The sequence below is a fragment of the Arvicanthis niloticus genome, chromosome 9, assembly GCF_011762505.2.
Source record: "Arvicanthis niloticus isolate mArvNil1 chromosome 9, mArvNil1.pat.X, whole genome shotgun sequence".
NCBI classification, from domain to species: Eukaryota; Metazoa; Chordata; class Mammalia; order Rodentia; family Muridae; genus Arvicanthis; species Arvicanthis niloticus.
The window spans coordinates 57,556,617-57,584,051 of NC_047666.1; the positions used below are offsets into that span (position 1 = coordinate 57,556,617).

General features: G+C 40.2%; 1 protein-coding gene across 1 annotated transcript in view; it reads right to left on the bottom strand.

The window, feature by feature from the left end:
- Positions 1-27,435, bottom strand: part of Erc1 (ELKS/RAB6-interacting/CAST family member 1) — a 288,788-nt gene that overhangs the window by 55,182 nt on the left and 206,171 nt on the right. The window contains 1 exon segment of the mRNA XM_076940435.1: positions 11,001-11,145. Within this exon segment, the coding sequence (XP_076796550.1) occupies positions 11,001-11,145 (145 nt within the window).

Sequence of the window (27,435 nt, forward strand, 5' to 3'; positions counted from 1 at the left end):
CTCTTCGCCAGCGCTCGAGCCGCCCTGGTACTGGAAACCAGAGTACATGCAGGTCTCCCGCCCACCGCAGTTTAAAAGGCGGGAGATGAGTTCCCAGCCTCCCGCCCGTGATGAATTAAGTATGAGCGGGAGGCGAGAGGCGGGTGGCGAACACCTGCAGGCGGGCGCCTAGCGAGAGATAAGGGCTTTAGTGAGTGCGCTCGACATCCTGAGAACTACGTTTCCCAACAGGCTTTGCAGCTTTGACAATTATATCCAAGATGGCAGCCGGCCTGAGAACTACGTTTCCCAACAGGCCATGCGGTTTCCAGACACTGCTGCGATTGTTGACAATTCTGTGCCACTGATATAGTGATGGGGCAGTCTATCGTGTTGTCTTTCCTTGTCTTTTCTTGATAAACTTCGTTCTGTGTTATTTGTTTCACATGTTCTTGGACTCTGACTGACAATTGACGTTCCTTTTCTTTTTTCTGGACTGATACTGTGTTAACATCCTGAGTTTTAAAAGCAGAAGCAATGAGACAGGCTGGTCCTGTTCCACAGCTTGTGGCCAAGAGAAAGCTCTGTTCCTCTGGAGGAAGAGACAGAGTGTGTCAGGTGCCTGATTTGGTGTGATGAACTACTAAAACTGCTTACTTAATTTAGTTTAAAACTTACTTGTGAGACAGTCTTAATTTACACAAGAAAAACATAATTCGCCCTGCTCTGTGGCCAGGAGAAGGACACCAACAGAAAGAACCTTGAAGAGAACAGACTGTTTTCAAAAGCGGCTCTTAGAAGGGGGCCAGCAGGTTTTTTTTTGGCTTCTATGATAAGAGAGTTGATAGTGGGTTTTCCTAGTTTAATAAATAAAAGAGCACTTTTTTCCTTTAGTTACAGCTAAAAAGTTACAGGCTGTCCTGAGTCAGAATATATATATATATATATAAGCTTCTATTTTGATAGACTTTCTAGCCATTGCTGTCTGAGATAATTTCATTATGTATATGAGACTTTCATCAAGATTTGGTTCAAAGGTGAGAGTTCAGACAAGAAGAAGTGGTGAGGACTTGTGCTCTTATATTAGATATAAAATGTTTACTTTCCTGTTCTTGTTGTGTATCACTTCTAAAACAATATTCTAATTAGAAATAACTCTTTAAAAGATTTTTATAGAACTATGACTAAAGTTTCTATTTTGTCAAAAGTTAAATTTAAATAAGTATCAAATCATTAATACTATGTGAGCCTTCAACATCTTAATAGTCTTTACTGTGAAATGCTGTAGATAAAGTTATTCATTCTGATTTGATTTCTTTCTTAAGAGCTTCAGAGGTGAGCTCACATTACACCTGTAGACAAGTTACTGTTTACAGACTGAACTAGGTTGTGGTCTCTAGTGTGAGGGGAACAACAGTCATGCAGCCTCACAAATACATCAGTCTACACAGAGTTCTAAAAGACTACTGCTTTTACAGGTGATCAAAGCAATGAATAAGATAAGAGCCTTTCTTCCACAAGACCCTTGTAGGTTCTGGTCTTCAGGAGTGAAGAACAAAAGAAGACACTGGAAAAAGAATGCTCCTTCAGGATGGGGACCCCATCAATTGATCAGGCTGTGGTCAACAGCGGGTTATAGAAGGTAAGGGACACCCAAAGGCCCACGCCAGATTCCATTGACAGATCTTGAGAGAGCTACATGAGATCCCACTAATTTTAATCAAGACACATGAGGTTAAGCAAGGGTCAGATAAGTTACCCACAGCCTTTCTAGACTAGCTCATAGAGACATTCTGTCAGTGTAGACAAGGCTTCAGAGGCTAGAGAGACTACAAGATAAGTCATTGAAAGATTTAAGAAGTATCAGGGAGAAAGGAAAAGAAAGATAAGATAGATGAAATCATAGACAGGATTAAAATTATTGATGATAATAGCAAGTGTGAGAAAATTTAGTCTAAAAGAAAGGAGTAGAGAAGGTTTAGTGTAAGTCTAGAAGAAAAGAGTAGAGAAAAAGAATAGAGATAAGTTGCTGTGAAAGTCTAGAGAAAAAGAATGGAGAAGATAGAAAGTCTAGAGAGAGGTGAAGAAAAACAAAGGTGACAGAGAAAGAATTTACAGAAAGCAGAAAAGAGGGACTTCAATCAAAGAGAGATAAAATTCTGAAAAAAGACCAGTGTGCGCATTGCAAGTAAAGGAGCCAGCTTCAGGGTCCAAGAGGGCCCTAACAAATAGAAGCCAGGGCCAGAAAATCCCAGGCCTCGAAAAACACCCCAAGTGGCGAAGATAACAGCTCTGTGTGAAGACGGCTATTGAGATAGACGGGGCAGCTTGGAGCCACCCAACTTTTGATAGACACAGGGGCTTCCTCCAGGCCAATGGGTCAAAACGTATTCATGGACTACCTGAAAATGGTGGACTAAGAGATGGGCTGGGTATCCCATTCATTTATGGTCATCCTAGCCTGCTCCTATCCCCTGTCTGGTTGAGGGAATACTCCCTAGGATGGACATCCAGATACAACACTTCCTGGGCTGCAACTAGCTGACAAGAATTCAACGGATAGAAGACTGACTTCAGCCAGGAGCCAAGGTAACCTGCTTTACAGACGGGAGCAGTTTTCTCCATGCTGGTCAGAGACAAGCCAGCGCTACTGTGGTGGACACATGCCATCTGGACTGACTCCCCACCCCTGAGATCATCGGTGCAGAGAACTTGGGACTTGGAACTTGGGGCTGACAAGAAAGCCAACATCTGCATGGACAACAGGTATGCTTTTGCCACAGCCCATGTCTGCAGGACTATATACCAAGAAAGGAAACCCTGATGAAGCCAGGAACTGTGAGTATCCGTTGCCCAGGACACCAAAAAGGGAGGAGACTCAGTGGCCTGAGGCAATAACTGGACAAATCAATTGTCTTGATATGAGAGCCTGTTCCAGTTGTGGGCCTAAGAGATGGCCTCACTTAAAGCACAGAATAAGAGAAAGAACTCAGATTGCTAGCCATCCTGCCAGATACTATCTAGAGAAAAAGAGAAAATGGTGCACACAAGAAGGGAGAACTATACTCCCCAGAAAGCAAAGGATTTACCAGGCTAAATACACAGATGGACTCTTAAGATATGAGTGCAACCAAGCAGCCAAGAGATTTAAAAACATATAATAGACCTCAGGTTTTGGGCCAGAGAAATGATAAGACAGTGTAAGATATGCCAACAAGTAAAGGCTTATGAGACTTAGAGTAAATAAAAAAAAAAAAAAAGTTAGAAGGGAACAGCCTAGAATAGAAGTTGTCCCGAGGTTTTCAAACATCTGAGATAATTAGATCAGATAATAGCCTTGCCTTTGTTTGTAAGATAAGTCAGAAATTGTCAGAAATATTAGAGACTAATTAGAAGCTCCACTGTTTATACTGTCTCCAGAGCTTAGGACAGGTAGAGAGAATAAACAGAACCCTAAAAAACTAAATTACCCCTGAGAACTGGCGCTGGCTAGAGTGTCCCTTTCCTTGTCCCTATTCCAAACCCAGAATGTCCCTCTTGTGTGAGAGATGATTTTTCAGGCCACTAAGAAACTATTCCTGATGCTGTTGAACATAACTCGGGCCGACACCTGCATTTGATGCCAACTGGAGAGAACAGCTAGACACCTGAACAACCTCCTCAGGCTCAAAATCACCTGCCGTTCTACAAGGCCAAGGACCAGCAGGCCTTGACTCCTGAGATATGCCCATCCTGGAGACACAGGGATAGAGATTGCCCAATTGTCAGAGATAAGAGACATTTGAATCTAAACTGTGTCCCAGACACAGCCTTAAAGAGTGGGACTTAAGCTACATATGTACATCCTCGAGATGAAAAAAAGCCAACAGGCCCATTAGTGTGTGTATATGTATATATATATATAGAGAGAGACAGCTACTTTACCTAAGTACATACTAGAGACCATCCAGGGGGTGAGAAAAAGATAGTTAAAGATTCAATGACAAAGATATAATTCGATGCTTAGACAACAATATCACTCTTTACACCCAGATGATGATTCATAATTCCAAGATTGGAATTTGACCATGAGAGAAAAGGAGGAAATGTAAGAATAAATTGTAAAAATGAAATTTTAGGTCTCAACGTGAGTTTCTTAGGCTCAGAGTTTCAATTTACACTCAAGTGTTAGCTGCCCCTGGGGTGCATTCCAAGGGCTTGAATAAACATTTCAAAGGCACAAAAGACCCAAGATAGAGGCAATAAAACACCTGGGTAAACGGAAGTCACTTGAAAGGAATTCTCCCAGGAGCAAGATACAGATGTAAATTAGGATAATTGGGATGGGGGCTAGATGGAAACCAGGCTTGGGAACGGATGTTTGATATATCCAATCATATGTAACCGCGCCAAACTTTCCCGCTCTCCCCAACCCCTACCCATAAATATCCCAAGTTTCCTGGGCTTGGGGTCGGAATCTCTATCTCTTGCGTGAGATATATTCCGGCCCGAGGGCCCTCGTCATTAAACCTCCTCTGCAATTGCATCAAGAAGGTTTCTCGTGTGTCCTTGGGTTCGTGCAGGTCCGGACTTGGGTGAGAGTCCCCTTTTGGGGTCTTACAACAGAAGATACAGCATTTACTTCTTCATTCCTACAAGACACGAGTGTGCTCAAGGTCTATTAGAAATTGATACAAGCTGGCCCCTTGCACAGTCAGGATGGCCTCTCACAGACATTAGATACTACGCAGGACACAATGGACTCCTCAGGAGCAGCTCTTGGGCGCTGCGCTTCTTGAGGTAAGATAAGAAGGCAAGGGGATAAGCACTCCACTGTCATGGAAGGAATTTTATACCAGATGTCTTCTGTCTTCAACCCTGTCACAGGATGGATGAAATCTAGTTCTAGCAGCATAAAGAATAATACTGCTTTGAAAGGCGGGAGAAAAGAAGGAAGGAAAAAGTAAAAGAAGGAAGTAGCAACTTTATTTAAAACAATAATGCATACCTACATACTTGTGAGAAAAAGTTCAATATTTATTGTTTATTTATTGTTAGCCTTTTCATCTAAGAGTCGCATGGTAATGCCTAAATAAGGCATTGCAGAAATATTTCACAGAAAAATACTCAAGCCAAGAAAGAAGACGTAATAGAAAAAGAATAGAAATAAGTCTGGTGTTTTAAAGGAAAAGGTTGAAATCTCTTATTCTTAGTAGTAAACTATGAGCTATCATAGGCTCTGTTTACAAGACTAAAAGATGTATCAACTCCTTCAGAGAAACCCGAGGGGCATCAGATAAATCACTGTTAAAATAACCATGCTCTGATAGAGAGGAAAGTGACAGCCACAGTAAGTCTCCAAATGAGACTATGCAGTTGACCTTCTACCTTCTCCTCTATGGTGAAACTTGCATTGGGGTATGATGCCAACTTTGTTGCTAGGCAGAGCACTGTAAGACCCTTGCTTCCTTTTATCTACTAAAGAGTCATTATTCTTGAAGTTGTTCAATCTAAGATTTTCAGCTACTCTTGACTCCTCATTTCTCATGTGTATTGGAAATGAAATCACAAAGTCTTGTTGACTCTGTTTTCAAATTTCCCTCACTAGTTACACAGTTCACTTATGTGACTGCTGGTATGTTGTTGTACTGGTTCTCTATGTGGCTGACAGTCTCTAACCTTCAATAGAAAATCAGGTCTTAAAACGGGGTGTTGTGGCATGTGCTGTAAACCTAGTACTGAAAGGTGGAAGCAGGAGGATTAGCTCAGTGCATTACGGTGCTTGCTACCAAGTCTGATGACCTGAGTTTGATCCTCAGCACCCACATGGTGGAAGGAGAGAACTATCTGACTCCTATACTGAGAACATTATGTTTTTCCCTTCACATCTGTGACTCTGGTTCAGACACATTCTTCTGGTCTCCAAGCACTGGGCACACAGGTAGTGCACAAATATACATGCAGACAAAACACCCATATAAATAATAATAATAATAATAATAATAATAATAATAATAATAATAACAATAATAAGTTGAGACTTCTTTTTTTCCCAAGTCAGCACTAGGTGTTGGTCAAAGAAAATGTTGGAGGTCTCTAAGACCAGAAGAGGAAGAAGAAGGAAGTCACAGGCTTTCCAATAAGCTAAGGATGTAGACCTGGTCATCAGCCTGACTGCAACTTACAAAGGACCCTAAATGAAATCATAGGCTAAGCTATTCCCCAGTTTTTGAAATAATAATTGTGTGAGGGGATTTTTATAGAGTAGAAGATGACTAATTGATGCTGGTAACTGGGACCACGGTATGTGGTAACAGAAACTGAAGATGTGGGAGTAACTTTGGAACTGGACAGTAGGCATAGCTACTCAAGGTGGAAAGGAGAGCATTGGTGAAAACCCACATTAGTGAAACACAGGCTTTAAGGAGGCCGCCAAGGGATTCCACAGGGAGTGAACGAGATATAGAAACATTCCTCACCTCATTCAGGAACTCATCGACAGTATCACCTGCAGTCATGTTCAAAATATAGCAATTTACTTGAATGAACTGAATGTCCCCACTAAGGAATCACTAATCACAACACTGACACAGTGGGTCTGTTTCTTCTCACTACTTCCAACAAATGTGAAAGAAAATATAAGAACATGGTCTCTCTTGGTACAAACGTGAAAATGAAAATAGAATTATTCATATATGTATACATATATATGAATATATTTTAATATATATTCATATATAAAATATATGAATATATTTTAATACATGTATATGTATTAAAATAACACTGAAAGTGAAAAATGAGACTAACACACTATGAAATATATTCCTTTAGTCCATACTTAAATTTTTAAAAATTGTTCTTTGAGGTGTGTAACTGTTCTTTGGTATCAGTGAAGACTGGTTCTAATCTCCAAGACTTCCACCTCCATGAACACCAAGTGTGAGAACATCTAAGTCCTTTATATAAAAACTGTATAGTAGATGCATATAACCTATGCATAGTCTCATATATACTTTATGTCCATATAAATAACTGGTATTGTTTAGGAAATAATGACAAAAATTATATATACAAATACATGCTGATTTTTTAAATTTTGAATTAAGTTGGCTTTCTAAATCCTCAGACTCCTTGTCTGTTGATTAACAACTGATGGATCAAAAATACTAAAAAAGACTTTCTTGTCATCATTTCTGAAACAACAAAGAATGAGGGTAACTCAGGATTCTACATTACGTATGAAGCTTAAAGGCTTATTCTCCATTATTTTTATTGGCAAAAGACTCCCATTCCAAATTTAATTCATAATGAAAGGCTTTAAACCTGTAACGAGTCTATAGAAAGCTCTATTTTCTTGGCTGGCTAGAAAGATTTTTCATCCAAAGTTATTATTTTTTTCATTGTAGAGAAAGAAAATAAATTAAAAATCGGTGACTTTAAAGTTAGTTTCATATAAGATCTTCAGTGGTTTTTAAATATAATTTTACTTGTGTTTGGAATAGAACTCTCTATGTACTACAGAAAGCCAATAGTAAATTGGATAGGTAAGGACCTACATATTTATCATGCTGCAACTTAGTGGCTTTAAACGCCGTTCCATATTGAACATAACCCATGGCTTTGGAGGTCAAAGGTCCTAGTGGGCAGCCTACTACTATTGTTTTGATAAGTGGAAATGTTGTCAAAGTGCCTTCTAAATATTTACATTTATAGCCTTAGAGTTGCTTCCAATCTTGGCCAGAGAAGTCTCCTTAGTACAGAGACTCTTAACTGGTCAAAGTTGGGATGATGTGTCCACTCAGTGCTCAGCACAAAATGTGACATTTCCATCATCCCATCAAGGCTCAGGGAACTTGTGGAGAGGAGGTAGAGTGAATGTAAAAGTCAAAAGATGAGGCAGAGTGCCACGAATGGCTGCTGTGGACATGGCATGGCTGTCGCACTCATGGATTCAATGAACTGAGGTTACCTGCACACGAACAAACTGACAACAGCCAGCATTCCAGGAGGCAGCTCTAAGTAGCCTCCATGGAACTGGGGAGGCAGGAAGTTATGAGGAGAGTGTGTGGAGGGATCTTGTGGTAGATTATGATCAAGATACACTGTATACATGTATGAAATTGTTAAGGAATGAATCAGAGTTTTTTTTTTTTTTTTTTTTTTTTTTTTAAAATAGTTGCTTCAATAGGCAGGGTCAAGGCTTCAGACCAAGAAGTTAAAAAAAAATAAAAGCATCTGATAAGCCCCCAATTTTATAAAGTTCTTCTCAAAACTTAAGAAATTAAGCAAAAATACATGGATGGCATCTCATACACAAACACACACACACACACACACACACACACACACACACACACACACACCAGTAGATTTACAACTGTTAGAATCTTCAAGATGGAAAGAAAGAGGACAAACCTTTTACACAAGTAAAATAACATGCACATGGCTAGAAAAGAGCTAATATTTTTCCAATGGAAGTAAAGATAAACGTCTGTGCAGCAGAAGCAAAGTCGGAGTGAATGGGGTGTTCCACACATGCATACCTCCTCTCCTAACAAAAGGGAGGTAACCACCTCAGCAAAGAATCTCTTCTGTACCATGAAGAACACAGGCTTACACTAGATAGAGCTGCTGTGAGAGACAGACAAAAGGTCAATGATACGGTTTGTTCCAAGGTGGGCCAATGGCCAGCCCCATAGCCTATGGAAGAAAAGTACAAAGTCAAGATGAAAACACATTCTACCCATGAGCAGGGAGTGAATATCTCAGTGAAGGAGTCAAGAGAGTAGTAGACATCTGGGGGCAGACAGCTGGTTTATACACGCAACATGGACAGAGCACTGGCAACTGTCACGGTGGGAACCAGCACTCCAGCAGGATTCAGGAGACATCTCAAAGTATGTGCAAGTGTTAGCTTTCAGATAAGTGGATGTTTGCTAGGTCTACTAGAATCCAAGATGCACCAAATCAAAGTTTCGGTCTATCTCAAGGTCTAAATCAGTGACTGTCAGAATAACTGGCTTTATATACTGAAGCAGTAAACAAGAGTGAAAGTAGCCAATGTCCTAGTAACTCCCAGAGAGACTAAAACCTGGCAACTACATAATGGACAGAACCACATAAAAGAATTACGTAAAGTATTACTGGGGGCCTGAGATTTGGCTCAGCGGGTAAAGGCGCTTGTTATGAAGCCTGATAAGCCAAGTGGCATTTCTAGAAGAGACTCCTGCAAGTTGTCCTCTAGCTTCTATATGCACACTGTGGCACATGTGCCCAACAAAATATATCAACAATTAATGTAAAAAAGTTGACAGTCACTGATGGGCATTTCCTCCAATTGCATAGAAATATTTAGAAAATACCCCTTTACAGTAAGAACTTGGAGATTAGAAAATAATGTGGTATTGAAAGGTTAAATAGTTAAAATATAACACAATAGAAAACTGGGAAAATGCTCAACTGTGGAGTAAAGACTCCACCCTGACCCTGTGCCAGTCACCCGGGTATAATCTCAGGGGACCCCTGGATTAAGACTGTGTAAGGAGAAAGGTGATGTTCAGCCTTTAACAGAAACATCAGTGAGACCAGAAATAGGCTCTTGTCAACTGAGCAGGATGCAAACAGGGAATAATAGCTTAGGACCTGACAGTCGGCTAGCTCCCAGGAATCTGAGGCATATGCCAAGAGGCATATACACTGCAGCTTTGCACTTACATACTAGTCTACTCAAGGAGATCTTGGTTCTCTGAAGAAGCTAATTCATCTTCACATTCCACAATATTTATTTACAGTTGAGGGAAATGTCACATGTCTACAGTGTGACTCAGGAAGTCTTTTCACTACGAGTGGATGCATTATTTCTGACCTTGCGGACCCACTTAACTTATATCCCTAGCTCAGTAATTTATGCCTCAACTCTTAGTTTGTAGTTCTACCGCACACTCTGGAACGGGACAGCTGTTTACAATAACAAAACGAGACCAACTACTTATAGGATTTTAAAATGAAATTTGCTAAGTAACCTGGGAAAATGTTTAAAAAAAAAAAAAACAGCAATAAAAATGTTCTTGCTCAGATTTTTAGTATAACTGGAAGGAAATATGTCTTTGTTAGACCTGAAAACTCTTGTGTGATGAAATATCCAGAACGCTGGATAAAACAAATAATCTTATAATGAATGCAAGTCTTCAGAAAAGGTCTTGATATATAGTAAGCATTTAATAATAATTGGGTCGATGATGCTAAATAAATCCAGATGAGAGTCTAGAAGGATCTGTTGACAGTAAAGAGTATGTCCAGGGAGGAGAGTTCCTAGAGAGAGGGGTGCTAAGAAGTCTGAGAACTGGCTTAGCAAGCCAGAGAGTTAAAGCAGATTCTGATCTGGCAGTGCAGGCTGGAGAAAGCTTGGATTCTACTAACCACTGACACTTGGAGCTAATCTGTTCTGAGTCTATTAGTGCCCTGATTTGACCACCAGTGAAAGAGAATTTTACCGGTAATATTAAGTCCTAATGTTAGAAACTATGACAAAAATATTTTAGATACATCTGGATATGGTGGTCCATTCTTCTAATCCCAGCACTGGGTAAGTTTAGGCAGGGGGATTGTCATGAATTCAAGGACAGCCTAGATTCCAAAATGAGTCCTGGGCCAGTCAGAGCTACATAGCAAGATCCTGTATCAATAAAATGAAAGCAAACTGAACCCCCCAAAGCTGCAAATACAGAGAAAGTAAATGTCCAACATAATAAATAGTCAAGTGTGAATATGAATAAAAGATTGATCAGTGTGACTTTATAATGTTTTTTAAAAACCTCGGGACCTGTAAGGTCTTCCTAGTCCAATCGAGAATTCTGTGACCCTTTTTTAGATATAGCCATAGACCTGTTAAGTGTCTAGTTATGAAAATATTCTGTATTTAATATCTAGCATGAAACAAAAGGTACTGAAAACATCTTTGAGATGGCAGACATGTCTGAAAGGGCAGAGGACTGGGCCCTCTTCGGCCTGCCTCTGCTGTCCTTGGGCACACCTAATACCTGCTGTTTGAGCTGTTGTACCAGGCGGTCCTTCTCCCGTTTCAGTGCAGCCACTTCTTCTTGAGTCTTTTTCTTTGAGGATGAAAGCTCCAGAAGAGCTATGTTAGCATCCTTTTCGCTGATAGCAGCCAGAAGAGCTTCTTGCCTGAAAAGGGAGGAAAAAAACCACATGAACACTGAAACACAGGTTTTTTTTTTTTTTTTTTTTTTTTTTTTTTTTTTTTTTTGTAGTTCTACAAAGAAAAATCTGGAGAACAAAGAAAAACAGCTGAGTTTTATATCATTTCACGGGGTGGCAGGAAGGTCATACCATGTGACTTAGTTCAACATTGTTCACTTGACAGAGCATGAAGGAGCCAAGTACTGAGTAGAACCTAAAGTTGGGAACTGTAAAATCACAGCATAGGACAGCTTCATAATTCTGTTGGGATTGGGGTAAAAAGGGCATGAACTCTCTGTCTGTCTCTCTCCGTTTCTGCCTCTTTATGTGTGATGTGTGGCCTAGCCATGTGTGATTGGTGGAATCTAGCTTCTGAGTGTAACCAATGTCTTAAAGGGATGGGTCCATGGTCTGATACATAGTGTTCATCAGCAGGAGGAATTAAGTAGTTAAAGTATATATGTGACAAGATTGTACCAACAAAAAAGTCACTAACTTTGTATATTTTTCAAATTAGCCATAACTCTATGTAGGAACTCTTCATACATATATATAAAATTTTTATTTTTTAATTAAAAAGTAAAATAAGGCCAGGAATGGTGACACATGTCTTTAATAATTCCAGCACTCGAGGGGCAGAGTCAAGCCAATCTCTGTGAATTTGAGACCTATTTGGTCTACATAGCGAGTCCCAAGCAAGCAAGGGCTACATATTGAGACCGTCTCAAAACCAGAGCCTATTCTCTCCATTCATGTGGAGTCTTGGGTATTAAAACCATTTTTTCTATTGAAGGTAATTTGTCCACCCAGGGCTAACAATCCATAAATCTCCCCTAGCTTGTATGACTTTTATGTAAATCTTAACCCCTACTTCTTTCCTTCATGCTGATTCTTTTAAAACTAACCAACAGCAAAGACTGTAAGGCTGGACCTCAGCCAATGAAGAAAACAAAACAGTTACTACCTGTGCTAGAATAAAAATCAAGGGAACGTCCCGTCCTGGCGGTTGCTGGCCTGGTTTGAGCCTTGCTGTACTCTTTACAAAACGAACTGCCTTGCCAAGCTACTTTTGCTTTGGTACTGTGTTCCTTTGTGGGACATGGAGATTATTCTTTCTCCTTTTTCTTTGTTTCTAGCATAGAAACTGAGCTCAGACTGTCCGGCTTGGGGACAAATGCCTTCACCTCCTTTACTGAACCTTATTTTGCCAGCCCTGATTTGCAAACTTCAAGAAAGTGAACTTAGAAACACAGCCATTTGTTCCTGGAGCATGCTGAATGTCAGTAAGTGTTTGATCTCATTAATGCAAATAACTGTAGGGGCGTGACTTTCTTGGTAATGATCTTTATATACTTTGAAACAATAATTTAAGTGTCACAGATTTAAAAAGTCACTGTAACAGTGGCTTTGTTATGGGCAGGTACTGGGGGTCAGTGGGTATCCTTTGGGATTTCTTATAATGAGAAACTGGATCAAGGACACAAGGAAAGTGGTAGAAACAACTACAGTTTATTAAGAAAGACAAAAAAAAAAAAAAAAAAAAAAAAAAAAGTAGGCCAAAGCTGGTGAAAAGGGCCGAGGCTCAGTGGCGAGCTGTATGAAGCACTGAAACTGTTACAGTCTTGGATTTGGGGATCATTTGCATATAATAAACGTATTCTGTGCTTGGCATCACATGACAGCTTTTATGATGAGAGCTTTCCATTTCTCTGTGCAAACTTCTCTGTGATAATTCTGACCTTGCTTTCCACCTTCCTCTTTACCACAGTCTGGCTAACTACTCTAGCCTGTGTACACAACATAAAGATCAAGAAGGTACGTGGAAGGAACTTACAAATAATCTATGAACTTGGTGAAGAAACTGTCTATGGGGCCCAAACCCATCCTTCATTAGGTCATCTCTCATGGAAGGGGACAGATCTGAGTTACTACACGAGAACTGTATAAAGTAGCTGTAGGTTTTGACCCAGGAAATGCTGAACCTGAGAAAGCACGGCTGAAGCTTAACTTTGCTTCTGACTTGTTAAGATAACTGAGCTTCAATTGCAGTCATATGGAAAAGTTTAGTGAAGCCACAAACTGGAAGACTATCATTTAAATATTCTAAGATTTTATTTTGGATGAGTAGATCTACTAAACTCTGAACAAGTAATACTAACAAATGCGGGCCACAGATCAGTTTACAACATGAAAATAAAAACTCATTTAACTAGTTTTTGCTGTTGGAAGAGAAGAGAAGGTCCTTATGAATCCTAGTATCACTTTCTACTGTCTCAACACTGTGGGACTCGGGAAAAATGGCAGGTGGCTTACACATCCAGGCTCTAGTCTAGCACCAAAGCAATAAAGACGGTCTAAATACAATGACTGATCATTTGAAACACTTATGTTAAGTGGTGAAATGCCCTTATAGCTGAAGGAGTTCAAGCTGGTTTACCTGCGTACTGTACACTTCCTGTTGACTGTCATCAGGATCCTTTCAGGACATAAAATGTTGGAATGGGAAGTGTGTGCTCTCAGTGAGGGTGCTGCTTGTCTGTGCACTGATTGTCAGAATCACAGTTGGTATTAGCCAAAGAGGAAATGAGGAATTAATGTAAGCAATATAATTATATGGCACAATCAGTACTTTATTAGATACAAATACAAAGATGGTAGGGATTTGAGTTTTGTATTAAGGTGAATGCTCAAGGGCTGGCAAGCCTGCCAACCTGAGTTTGATGGCAGAAGGAGAGAAATGTCTAGATTCTGGCCTCTACACGGTGCATGTGTGCACGCATACTCATGTGGGGTAATAAAAAAAGAAGAAAAGCACAGTGTGAAAAGGTGAAACTATTCCACATTGTTGAAGTATTTTGATTGAGTTCCAATTCTTACATAAATGGTATGCTTGGACAGTTAGGAACAGAGACAGTATTGTTCTCTTGGTTATATTATAATTTTAATAAATTTGTAATGGATACTATTAATGCCTAAAGAAAACATGAATAAGGCTCTGGAGCTTCACTTGCTTTTCGCTGGGATCCACTCCAGATGCTGCTCAGGTCACACCTGGGTGGTGTCTCTCCCCATCCTGACAGCTGATTCTGCAGACAGACTCTAGGCTACCACATTCTAAGCTATTGAGTTACTCAACTCCTAAACACCTAATATAATAGATGCACACTAACTAAATAGGTGCCCTTTCCTCACATTCCTCACACCCTCAAGGTGACACATTCTTTCCTCAGAATGCAAGAAACAATCTCCTCCCGTTGCAATCAGGGAATCAGAGACTGCCTGACTTGCAAGCATTTACTATGGACCCATCAGCCCCCTGGCATAGAATCTCTCCCTTTTCTGGAACCTGTAAGAAGGCAACCTCACTTTGTCCTGTGGGCCTCAGCTTTCCTCCGGACCCTTGCCATACCTGTCTTTCCTTGACGTTAATAACTCTTCTAATAAACCAAGCTCTTATTTAAACGGACAATCTGCCTCAGTGTTCCCTTGAGCCCAAACCTAAGACTTTGCACTCTCATCACCAGTTTGAGATGTTGTATAGTGAAGCACAGCAATACACCTCTACTGCTTTGCTACAGACAGTACCTCTGCTGTGTGGATCCCCAAGGTTTTCAGGTACTTAGCAATGATTAAAACTGTCTGGAACTACCAAGCTTTTACTTGGGTCCCTGGTAAGATCTGATGGGCAAACTCCCATGCTCAGGCCTAGCATGGAGAGTCACACTTATAATCTATGCCCCACAGCTACCCCTTTACTTTTCCTGGGAAGACAGGGGAGATGTCCTGGCTCCTCATGTTTGATTGTTGCTGAATAAAGTCTCTTTTGCAAACTTGTCCTTTTGCTAGTCAATGTACTGGCTATGGAGCAAACTGGATCTCTTTGGGTGAACCATCTTGAAAACACTGTGAAGTCACTCCCTCTTCTTCGCTCATGGAGACTGAACTCAGGGCCTTGAGTTCCACCACTGAGTCACAGCCTTTGAAAATGTTTAGGACAAGGCAAGGATGTGTAAGCAACAGCAGGGGCTTTAAACTTGGTGGGATTACCCTTGCTGCTCCTGGAACATCTCACAGGAAGGACTACACTGTGAACCGGTATTAGGTGCTTCTTAGAGTGCACTGCAAAAAAGTTGAAACTTTTGTTTAAAAAGTTGTGTTTTCAGAGGCAACAAAATTCAGAATGAAACAAAAGGTTAAGTTGTGAAAGAAACTGGGTTTAGTTGCTGCCTATTGAAAACAAGTTTTCTTCGTAAAAAGATACTTTTTGATAGAAGTAATATTTCTCTGATGGAAACAGAGACATAGAAAAGAGGATTTAAAAAAAAGTCAGAAGTGATCCTTTCTAGGAAGAGATCTAGAACACAAATGTTAGAAGAGATTTAACAGGAACACAAATGTTTTTGAGAAAGTGGACACAAACAGAAGTTGACCACAAAAGAGTGTTCCTAACTAGAGGTTGCCCTCCCCACCCCCCAGCTGGAGTCCTGTTAGCACAAGCAGCCTCACTGCTTCCCTGGAGAGCCCCAAGAGAGCAACTAGGAAGACACAAGGGAGAACCCCCAGAGGATCAGAGGACAAAATGTCAGTGCACATCCTGCCAAGTCACTCTCCTTGTTCTGAATCTATTCCTCAATTAACAAACACTCCCACCCCAGCCGTGGATACAGATATTTCAGTGGTTAGCAACCCCTATTTCCTGAATAAGTTGCTGCAAAAGGCAAGTCATTAAAGTGGCTAGTCACCCTGTCCCTGGTGCTGTAAACTACACCAGCTGAACTTGCTCTGTGACCTGCAAAGTCTAATGGAATCAAGATGTGCACTACTATGGCATTTGAGCTCCAGGAAACAGTAAGACCTCCCCTCTCCTCTGTTCCTTTTCTCCTTCTGGGCAAATTTCAGAAACTAGAGACAATATCAAAGGCACAGAGAGCTGAGCATCCTTTGATGATTTCTGAATCTTTAACACAGTGGTCTTCCAGCACCAGCAAGAAAGAAACTGCAACCAAGACCGAAACGGTAACTTGGCGGGAGTGCTAAGTGTGTGTTCCACAGAAGCGCACTGAAGTACAAGGGGCATAAATTAAGGAGCATAACCAACAATGTTTAGCATTCCCTCCTTGTCCAAGTCTGAATTTCAAGTTGGATAGCTGCAAAGTTATATACAATGTGCTCCACAATCCTGAAAGCTTTGGAGAAAAGATCGGATGAAAGAAGGAGGCCATCGGCTGTACCATGCTAATACTATGGGTGAAGAGGCACAGTTTAATTGACAATAACCCATATTAAATAGGAAATCCGTTCTCTTATTAATGGATTACATGCACTTTGGTTCTGTTGCTTTGTTATTTAAAACTAACTATCCTGAGACTATAGGCAGTTGCTGGGTATCTGTTTTGTTCTTCTATCTCATGCCCTGAAGATGTTCACTCAATTAAAATTTCCTCCTTGCTTTGCAGAGGTCTGAGTGTGGAAGAATACATTAACCTGATTAACCTTTGTGAAAGGCACAATGGGGCTGCTGTGGGCAAACCTAATCTTTCAAAAATTGAACCATGTGTTCTGTTCTTTTATTTAGATAGTAGGAAATATCCTGGATGTAAACTGTCAGCACCAAGTCAGTATTTCCCTCACCATCCTGTTTCCCCACCATGTTAATGGAGGCACCCACGCCTGGGTCCCCAGGCTGACACTACCTGCATAATCCAACTATACTTTGTGTCCCATGGCCAACACTGAGCACAGCCTTTGCTCATTCTAATGTTTACTGAATGCACAGCTTTGTATGGGGACTGTCATTTCTGAACCATCATCGCCCATTTATTTAGGGTCCCCTTTATTCTTAAGGTTCCATCTCCAACTTTCCCATCATTACACAATATCCTGTTTTTCCAAAGTCAGTTTCTTGGGTCTCTCAGGACATGGCATACAGGTAGTTCTGGCACACGTACATTCAGGACCGCCTCTAGATTTTCAGCCTACATCTTTCTTGCAGACTTTCAGTGCCCTGCTCTACTTGCAACATGCCTAGTCAGTCTCTGTCAGGGTCTACTCCTCCACTGACTGCTACTTCCTTCCTTGTCAGCATCTCCTTTGAGCACTTATATCACTTGAATGATGAAGAAAAGTATTTAGTAAATAACCTTCAATTCTTTCATACATGCAAGGTCAGCTTCCCCAAGTATGGTGCATTATGGCTTATCTTAATTTTTTTTCTCTAGCAATTAGTTAACACATAACTTTTAAATTGTGATAAAATATTTAAAACATCTTTTTAATGATTTATTTTTAATTATGTGTATACCTATGTGTCTTTTTGTGGGTATGTGCACATGAGTGCAGGCACCTGTAGAAGCCAGAACAGAAGGTTGAATCCCTGGCAACTAGAGTTACTAGCAGTTGTGATGTGTGTGCTGGGAACAGGCTCCAGTCCTCTGCAGGTGTAGTATGCATTCTTAACCACTGAGCCACCTCTCCAGTCCCATTTATAACCATCTTAACTGTTGTCATAAGTTCAGTGGTACTGAATGCATCTATTCAATTGTGCAACTAATCTCTGCCAGGACTCTTAATTGTGACAAACTGAACAATGCTTCATCATTTCCCTGCCCCAGCTCCTGGTTAACTACCATTCTACCTTCTCAGTGAATGTGGCTCCTCTGGGTATTTTATAAAAGTGGAATCATTCAGTAATTATCTTTTACAACTGGCTTATTTCACTTAGCAGAATGTTTTCAAGATTTATTTACATTGTAGCATACATCAGCATCTTTCTTGTCAACACTGACTAATAAGTACCCATCACTATCCCATCTTTCCCTCACAGACACCTGAGGTACTTATACTTTTTAGATATTGTTAATGGTGATGACACACTTAATTTTTTAGTATCTTCATTCTAGAATCTCAGCTTATGGTCCAGAAAGCCAAGAGCTTTTTAAAAGATTGTTTATTTTCTGCTTTGTGGATGGCTAAACTGTTTACATTTTTTTCTTTTATTTAGTGTTATGCTTGTCCAGTCTCCTCTACAAACCATGAGTTCTATGCCAGTCTTCCATAGTCTGCTTAAAGTGACTGGAACACAGATCCTGCAAAGGCATAGTCTTTGCTTTGTTTACTCATGTACTCCAAGGACCAAGAACAATGCTGAGTGGTAGACTCTTAATAAATACACCTTGACATCAGCCTCTAATTCCACAGACATTCTTGCCTGCTGGGGTAACTTCTTAATGATTCTAGCATTTCTACTTACTTTGAGGCTGTGTTTTACTGTCCCTTTAAGGCCCCTCCCCTCAACTCTGTGGAGCAGTTATCACACAGACCAGTAGTAGAAATAGTGCAATCTGTATTCCATGACTAAACAGGCTTGTCTAAAAGTACACAAACTCAATTCTGGAATTAACAAAAGCTTTATTTTATTAATATGCAAAAATATTTGCTTAAAAATTAATTTAGAAAAGTATTTAAATTTCCTTTTGTGAAATGTATCCACTTGCTCTTTAAGGTAAGTTTAAAAAAATTCATTGTTATATAAAAACATTTATTTGAAAGAAACAATAAACTTACATTAAGGGTGCTTACAAAGTTTTCACTGAAATCAGCTTCAAAGCTTGTGTGTGTGTGTGTGTGTGTGTGTGTGTGTGTGTGTGTGCAGGTTTTCTCTGTGTATTAAGACCTGGCTATCCTAGACTTGATTTGTAGGCCAGGCTGGCCTTGAACTCACAGGGATCTGCCTGCCTCTCTCTCCTGTGTGCTAGGATTAAAGGCATGCACCACTACGCCCGGCCTACTTATTATATTCTTTAAAGATCTGAATATATATTTGTGTGCATGTGTATAGGAAATATAGTACTGGAGATCAAACCTAGGGCCTCAGACATGCTGGACAGAGACTCTAACCCTGGGCTCTATATGAGTCTCCAAATAGTATTTTTGTTAAAATGAATTTTATTAAGTGTGGCTCACAGAATGAATCAGGGGGATATATTTTCATATCATAGTGAGAAACAAATACATATTTTTTTAGGGCATCTTTTAAACTAGTTCTGAAAACATTCCAAGAAGGAGATGACATGTATATTTAGCCTTGACAGCTCTAGAGGATTAAGTGTGAAATGGTTTTGGTAACTATTCTGAGACTCAATTGGATATTGAATTTCCATTCTTTCTTTCTTTCTAAAAGAAAAAAGTTTTAATAACTTAAAGCTAAGCCTTTCAATCCTTATGACTACATCAGAACAACAGAACTTTCTGAAAACAAGGTTTCATCATAGATGTCTTTTTTGCTGACTATGGGTCCAGATCTTGTTCCTGATCTGTAAGCATCTTTTCTTTGAACATACTGATCAAGCACTTAGTGGTGGAACTGTGTACCTCCCTCTTCTCCATTTCCTACTGGCTGAAATGCAGAGTGGCCATGTTAGCTGCTAGGCAGGGGAAGCACCTACTCCCTAAATCATTGGTTACATCCCTCCCAGTAATACCTTTACTTCATATAAGGCCCTGCAGAGCAAACAGCAGGGAAACAGCCCATGTTCACAGTCGTTCATAGTGAACACGGAGAAGTAAGTGGCCCTAGTACCCCACAGCCTGTGTTTGCAGTGACAATGTAAGGGAGTCACTCCAGAGCTCAACTGCCTTGGAGAGTAAAAGGCGTCCCCTACTTTTTACCTAAAGCTCACTGGTTTTGCCCTCACTATGGGTGACCCTACTGTGTTCAAAACTGCAGTGATCACACAGGATCACATGGACATACACATAGACCAGGGACAGTGAAGCGAAGCAGCATGCACAGTATAACTTAAGTCCAGAGACTAGAAGAGGGCCGCACACACAGCTCAGTGAGTAAAAGGCTTCTCACCTCACAAGCATGACGACTCAGTTTGACCCCTGGAAGTGCCATAAAGAAGCTGGGTGCAGTGGCACACAACAGCAATCCTCGTACTCCTATAGAAGATGGTGTGTGCGCATGTGTATGGAAAGGTGCATGGTCCCCTCTGCTATTTATGGATCTCCTTTAACAACAGCTTGAGGACCTGTGAGACGGCTCGGTGGATAAGGGTGCTCATTGCCAAGTCTGAAGACTTGATTTTGATCTCCAGGACTCATGGTGGAAAAAAGAGAACCAGTTCCGCCAAATTACACACTTACACACACACACACACACACACACACACACACTATAAATCTAAGAAAGCACTTAGAAAAGTAGTTTTTACTGATGATTGTAGCCAACTCTGATTAGGCACCCACTGAATTATGTCTTACCGCTGCACTGGAGTACAGGGCAGGGGGGCTTAGTAAGTATAAGCCTCAAGAGATAAGGCTGAGTGAGTGGCACTGTAGTTCACTACAATTTTCTTTCATTTTAGTGTTCTTTTCTAACAATATTAATTCTCCACCTCATCGATAGCTTAACATTTATAAGAAATGGCAGCATTTACTCCTCCATGTGAGTTCATGGTCTCTTCAAAATAAAGTTCACTTGAGGTTACAAACGCACACTTTTGGGCTGCTCCATTTATCTGGTCCTCTGTCTGCAGGAAGTTTGTTTCCAAAGGAAACGAAAGTTTTCTTACACCGTTTCTCAGAACCCAGGCTTCAGAATACTTCCATTTACTTCAATGTCTGTTTTAAGAATCACTGAATGCTTTCAGCCATTAATCCCTGTACTTTGTCACTGTCCCACTGTTTACTTAACCTTTCCCAATCTTGGATGGATGGCACTCACACCAGCTGACCACACCATCTACTGAGGACATGCCCTTGCCTTTTCTTCAGCTAGCACAGTCTCAGGTTTGAGGACTGTGGGATTTGCTAGAACAGGAGTGGTGTCATGGCCTCAGCAATGCACATTCCCATCTCATCAGATGCCTGAAATACAACAACTAATCTTTGGACTTGTAGTACTTTGTCCTGCTTGCTAGCAAACTGATGCAGATGAATGATGAATTGCTGAATCATTAGTTTAGGAAGAAGAGCCATAGTGTTTGCTTTTAGCAACCTAGAGATCTCCTTAGCTCCTCTGACACTAGTCCTCTCCCTGAACACACCCAAGTCAGTATCTAGAGTTTTCATAAGCAAAACTTGTAAGAAAACCTCTGCTACACTGGTTTGGGAGGATGCAGCTTGGTCATCATGCTGTTCTCTCTCATATACTCTAAGCTGCTTGTCAAATTCCACATATTTAGAAATTTAGAAACTTTAGAAATTTAGAAAAACAAACTTTTTTTTTGTTTTTTTAAATAAGTATAGAGAAATTCAAGGTAATTTTTAAAAATTCTTTTTTATTAATGTTAAAGGCAGTAAAGACAATGTATAGCCGAGTCTGGCCTCAAATTCATGATTCTGTTGTCTTTGCCTTGTCAGCATGTCCTACTGGTATGGGCCACCATCCGTTCTTAATTGTGTTTTTAAATTCTTTTTTAATTGTGTTAAAATTATTGAAACTGTGCCTGCAAATGTAGTAAAGCCTCCTCATTTCTTAATTTGTAAAATTAATTATTTTTATTACCTAAACATGCTTCTAGGTAAGAAAATTAGATTGCTTTTCATGCCCTGGGATTATTATTACAATGAAAACCAAGAGATTAGAGTGTACATACATGCTTAAATAATACTTAAAACTACATTTTAAGGGCCACTGAAATGGCTCAGTGTGTAAATATGCTTGGTGTCAAGACTGACACACACAGTTGTTCCCCAGGACATGGTGGAAGGAAAGAACTGACTTCCACAAATTGTCCTATGACCTCTATATAAGCACAATTACTGTGTGTGTGGTACGGATGTGTGTGCGCGTGCACACACACACCTACCCCAAAACAAAAATAAAACACTAACAAAACAAAATACCAAACCACAACTTTAAAACAAAAGACAATGTTCTAAGGTGGGGGAGATCGTGTCTCAAGGTTGAGAGCACATGCTGCTCCTATGGAGGACCTGATTTGGTTCCTAGCACCTATGCTGGGTGGCTTACAACTAACTACCTGTAACTCCTGCTCCAGGGGATCTGATGACTCTGATCTCTTTGCACATTTGAACACATATGTTTTTTTTTGTTGTTGTTTTTTTTTTTTTTTTTTTTTTTGCAACTCACATATATACGTATACATAATTTACAACAATAAAAGTAAACAATTAAAAACTCTTATGCAAAGAAGAAAAGGTATCTCATTTTTTTGTTTTTCGAGACAAGAGTTTCTCTGTGTAGCCCTGGCTGTCTTGAACTCACTTTGTAGGCCAGGCTGGCCTCGAACTCAGAAATCCACCTGCCTCTGCCTCCCAAGTGCTGGGATTAAAGGCGTGCACCACCACAGTCCTATTCTACTATAAACATGTGTTGCAACAAAGAGCTATTTGTATGTATTCTGAAAGAAGCAGAGAGAAAACAACACAGAGAGTAAGTAAAAGCAAGTATTATGCTTTAAAAAAAGAGATACTCTCTAATCAGGAATATTACTTCTAAATTTCTGAGGCCACTATGGACTTGTATGAATACACTTAGGGACTTGCCTTTTTTCTGTCTCTCTTGAGATGATATCTCAGCCTACTGCCTGCAGTGAACTACGAAATGTTCCCCCTGCCTTGCTTTCCTAAGTAAAGATTGGGATGAGAGATATGCATCCCTGCATCAGACTACAAGGCACTTGTTGAAGTGTTAAGACTGTGACAACAAAAAATTATTTGAGATTTACTAATAGACTTCAATTTGATGTTTTGTGGATTAAGAAGATGAATTTTACGAACATCCTTGCTGTAAACCTTACCATTCTATGAAAAAGGTTAAGTATATATAAATACAGAAGCCACACATGATGACATTCAAACTGCCATCTGTTTCCTGTGTAACTTTTCCAGTCGAGGGTTCTAGTTATCTGAACATTTTCAATGTTCCTTCCACAAATACATGCTGCCTTTTCCTTTCTCAAAGGAAACTATTTTATCCTTTCACTTACAATGACAGTCTTCTGACCCCTGTCCCATCTGCTGGTTCAGCTCCGTTCAGTACACATTTCTTTTTTTTTTTTTTTTCCTAAATGCTCTCTCTGTGACCATGGCTACAAGCACCAAGAAAACTAAATGTGGAATGAATCCTGAATGTTAGCCTCAAGTCTGGTGAGCCCAAGAGATCCTGGTGAGCAAGGGGCTGCCGAGTCCTGAGACTTTTGAAGGTCTGAGACTGATAGCAAGCTTCAACAGACAATGCTGGGTTAAAACAAGAGGTCCAATGGAGTACAGACCTTTCTAAGTATGGTTAAATCAGGAATTGTTAAGCCATGAAGGTGCACAGGGGCTGGCTCTCTCTTTCTGAATGATCTATTAGTGACATTTATAGAGCAAAATTAGAAAATAAATTCTCTCTTATTCATCAGGTTAGCCATGTATATCTACATGTTTTTACTTTATTATGTCCTTCTATGAAAACAAGGATCTTAAGCTATTTAATCATATAAAAATCTTTGTATTCTGAAATTTTATTAGAGAATAGTATCTAAGATTATTTTAAAAGTGTTTTAAATTTTTCAAAAATTAAGAGAACAGGCAACAGACTGGAAGAATATACTAGTAAAAGATGTATCTGATGAACAACTGGTGTTCTAAATCAGTAAACAAACAAACAAACAAACAAATACCTCTTTAAACTCAACTAAATAATGGAAATATGGGCCACACTTGACACTTGAATAAAAAGTACATGTATATTTTGGCTTGAAATCTGAATCTTCCATACAAATGGTAAGTGAGTTCTAACAGAATCTCCTTGTTAGTTCTCTGTAATACACTGAAGTTGGAGGAGTTACGTTTTTACAGCAATATAGTCCTGGCAATTGTAACAGAGACAAGAAAAAGGAAGAGAATGATTACTAGCTGTCATGGTTTTTGCCAACCTGACACAAATCTCAATAAAGCTGGGAAGAGGAAATCTCAACAGAGGAACTGCCCCCTAGGGCAGTTCAGACTAGCCTAGGGAGCATGTCTGTTGTGCATTTCTTGACTGCTGAGTAATATGGGAGGGCCAAGCCCATTGTGGGTGGTGCTGGCCCTGGCCAGGTGGGCCTGGGTTGTAAGAAAAGAGGCCTGTAAACAATGTTGCTCTGTGGCTCTGCCTCAGTTCTTGCTTTAGGTTCCTGCCTTGGCTTTCCTGGATAGTGGACTGGCATCTGCAAACCTAATAAATTCTTTCCTCCCCAAGTTGTTTTTGGTCAGTGTTTTGTAACAGCAACAGTGAAGCAAATTAGGACACTGACTTAGTAGCTCACTAAAGTATAAAAACGTTTTAAAACCATTATAGCTAACACTCTTAAAAAACTGAAGTCAATTTTACTTTATAAAAATCAATGCAAGATAAAAAAATTAGTGAGAATTGTATACATCTTAGAGCAGGTTTTGGCACTGTACGCACTAGAGTAAAGAATGGGTAGACAAAACAAGACACAAACAGCCAGTGGCTGTGCTCCTGAGAGAATGCTGGATATGAGCAACTCCACTACCCAGTGGCACAGCAGAAGGAAGACTTTTCTAGACAGGACACGAGCTGCTCTGCCTTTGTCCTACTTCATGGGTCTATGGCTGAGCTCCAGTTAAAAGGCCGCCCTGAGACCATGTGTGGCTTACATATTTGCCATTAACTGTGGTTAACATTGTCAATAAATCACTGGCTGTAACATGTTCATGGGCCCAGCCGTTCTATCCCCTAGGAATATGGACTTTATTACATCAGACCTCAGAACAAGACACAGCTTCCTGATTTAAAAAGTGGTGCCTTTAAATCAGGACACCTGGCCATCCCTGAGACTACTTAAAAATACAATGGGTCTTAACAAGTACTGCTTCTCAGGGCTGGCCTGTACTTGCCTGAGACTGTTCCTTTTACCCCTAACGTGCTGTGTTCAACATGGGGCCCAAGCGCAAGGGTTACTGTGGTGCTGAGGTAAAATGAGTCTAGTACCTTACATCTCTATGCTCCTGCTGCTCCCTGACTTCCCACACTAGAAAGCAATTTCCACATGTCCACTTCCCCATTTAGTTCTGCTTTCTTTCTTTCTTTCTTTTTTTTTTAAAGATTTTATTTATTTATTTTATGTATATGACGAGTACACTGTAGCTATCTTCAGATGCACCAGAAAAGGGCTTTGGATCCCATTACAGATGGTTGTGAGCCACTATGTGGTTGCTGGGAATTGAACTTAGGACCTTTGGAAGAGCAGTTGGTGCTCTTAACCACTGAGCCATCTCTCCAGCCCCAATTTTTTTCTTTGTTGTTGTTTTTTTGAGACAGGGTTTCTCTGTGTAACCCTGGCTGTCCTGGAGCTCACTCAGCCTGGCTTTGAACTCAGAAACCCGCCTGCCTCTGCCTCCCAAGTGCTGGGATTAAAGGTGTGCGCCACCACTGCCGGGCTAGTTCTGCTTTCTTAACAAGAAGAACAAAGAACAAACCTGGCTTTGCTCTAGGTAACCCACCAAGGACCCTCGATGGACTAGTTCTGCCAAGGTATACTGGGTAAAGAGACCACAGAGCAGCGAATATCATTTAAGTTGATTACATCTCAAACCAAGATCGGTAAAAGCACTAGTCTTGAGGAAAACAGAAGTAACCAGTTGTAAAGGTCATGTGTTGTTGAATTTTAAGGACTTACAAGCTGAGTAATCACCAAACTGTTTTGTATACTCTCAGCTCTTTGAACAAAATTCTTACAAGCCGCTAAAACAAAGAGAACCATGTTTCTTAGTAGCAAAATAATTCCTTTAAAGACAAAAATCCCAGAGTTTCCAGATAGAATAACATATTAATGCTGCTTTTGCTCTACAGTTTTATGGAGGATGCTAAGTCAAAGAACAGCTGCACACTACCATGGTTTTATGCTTCTCATTTGCTCTGCAGGATTTACTATTATGAACAAGGGAGTAAACCCAATACCTTGGTCTTCTTGGACACTACTGAGGCAAATGTACATAATAAAGATGATTTGATGACTATGCTCTGGACACATGAAGCCAGCTGCAGATACAGAGAATGCTATGGTGCACTGCTCTATTCCTGGATAGTGAGAAGAGAAACTATGGGGTCCAGTGTATTAGCGTCTTTCTACCTTCCTGGTTCACTGAAACGTATTGACTTTCTTCACATAGCATGAAGTATTGCCTAAGCAGCAGTCCTTGAGTTCCAGTAAGAGACTGCTAAAATACCAAGGCTAGAAGGTCCTGAGGAACAATGCCTAAAGTTGATCCCTGGATTACATAAGCACATACAACATACATTTATTTCAGCGTATCTGCACATAGTTGAGAACATTAAAGGAATTATAGGATGTGTAAAGCTTTCTAGTAATGCAAAGACTGAAATACAAACAATCGACATGGTAAAAGGTAAAGACGCGTGACACAGATGTTTGCCGGAGCAGTCAGTGAGCAATGAATATTGCCAGCCTCCCTAAAAAGGCCGAGGATCAACACCAGTGTAACAAAACTCTCAAGTTCCATGAGAATCTGCTTCCAAGAAGAGAAAACATGATTTTTTTTTTTTTTTTTTTTTTTTTTTTTTTTTTTTTTTTTTTTTTTGTGTTTTGGACACAGCATTTCCCAGTGGAGCTCAAAGGAAGATGACATAACTGAATAAACAGAATATTGTTATGCCAAAACAAACAACAGTACAACTCTAAACCTGTGAAAGACAAAAAGAATGCAAAAGCTATATTAATGTTAAATTTTCATTTAAATATGAAATAGTTATCTTTAAATAAAGAACAGGAAAATACAAATTGTGACAGACAGCATTCTGAGAAATGGAGTTGTAATGGAAACTGCCCATTGCTTATGAAGCTTGTTTGTAGATGGCTCTATTGGCCTCCTGTTGCTCACAGGAGTGCCCCACCCACCCCCAAAAAGAGTTATAAATTTGCTTGTATGCCAGGTGTTCTGTCTGTCAAAACACGGGTATTTTCTCAGTACATATCTCAAAGCTGCTTTAAATCAGGTCAGATGAGCTTGCGGGTGGAGAGGAGCGGTATGATAGTACGTGGGACAAGTAAAAGAGACATCGCCATTGACATTCGCTTCATCCAACTTCTACCTACACTATTTCAGCGCTAAACTCAGAGTTTCCAAGTCTTCTGCTCCTGTCTATCCCATTCTTATCCAGCCTTATGGAGTTAGCACGGGCATTCTGGAATAAGGACTGAATCCTATTGCGTCCTTGGCTCCTCTGGAACTAGGATAAAACTTTAGGGGCATGGCATACAAAGTCCTGCCAGTTTTCTTTAGAATTTTCCTACA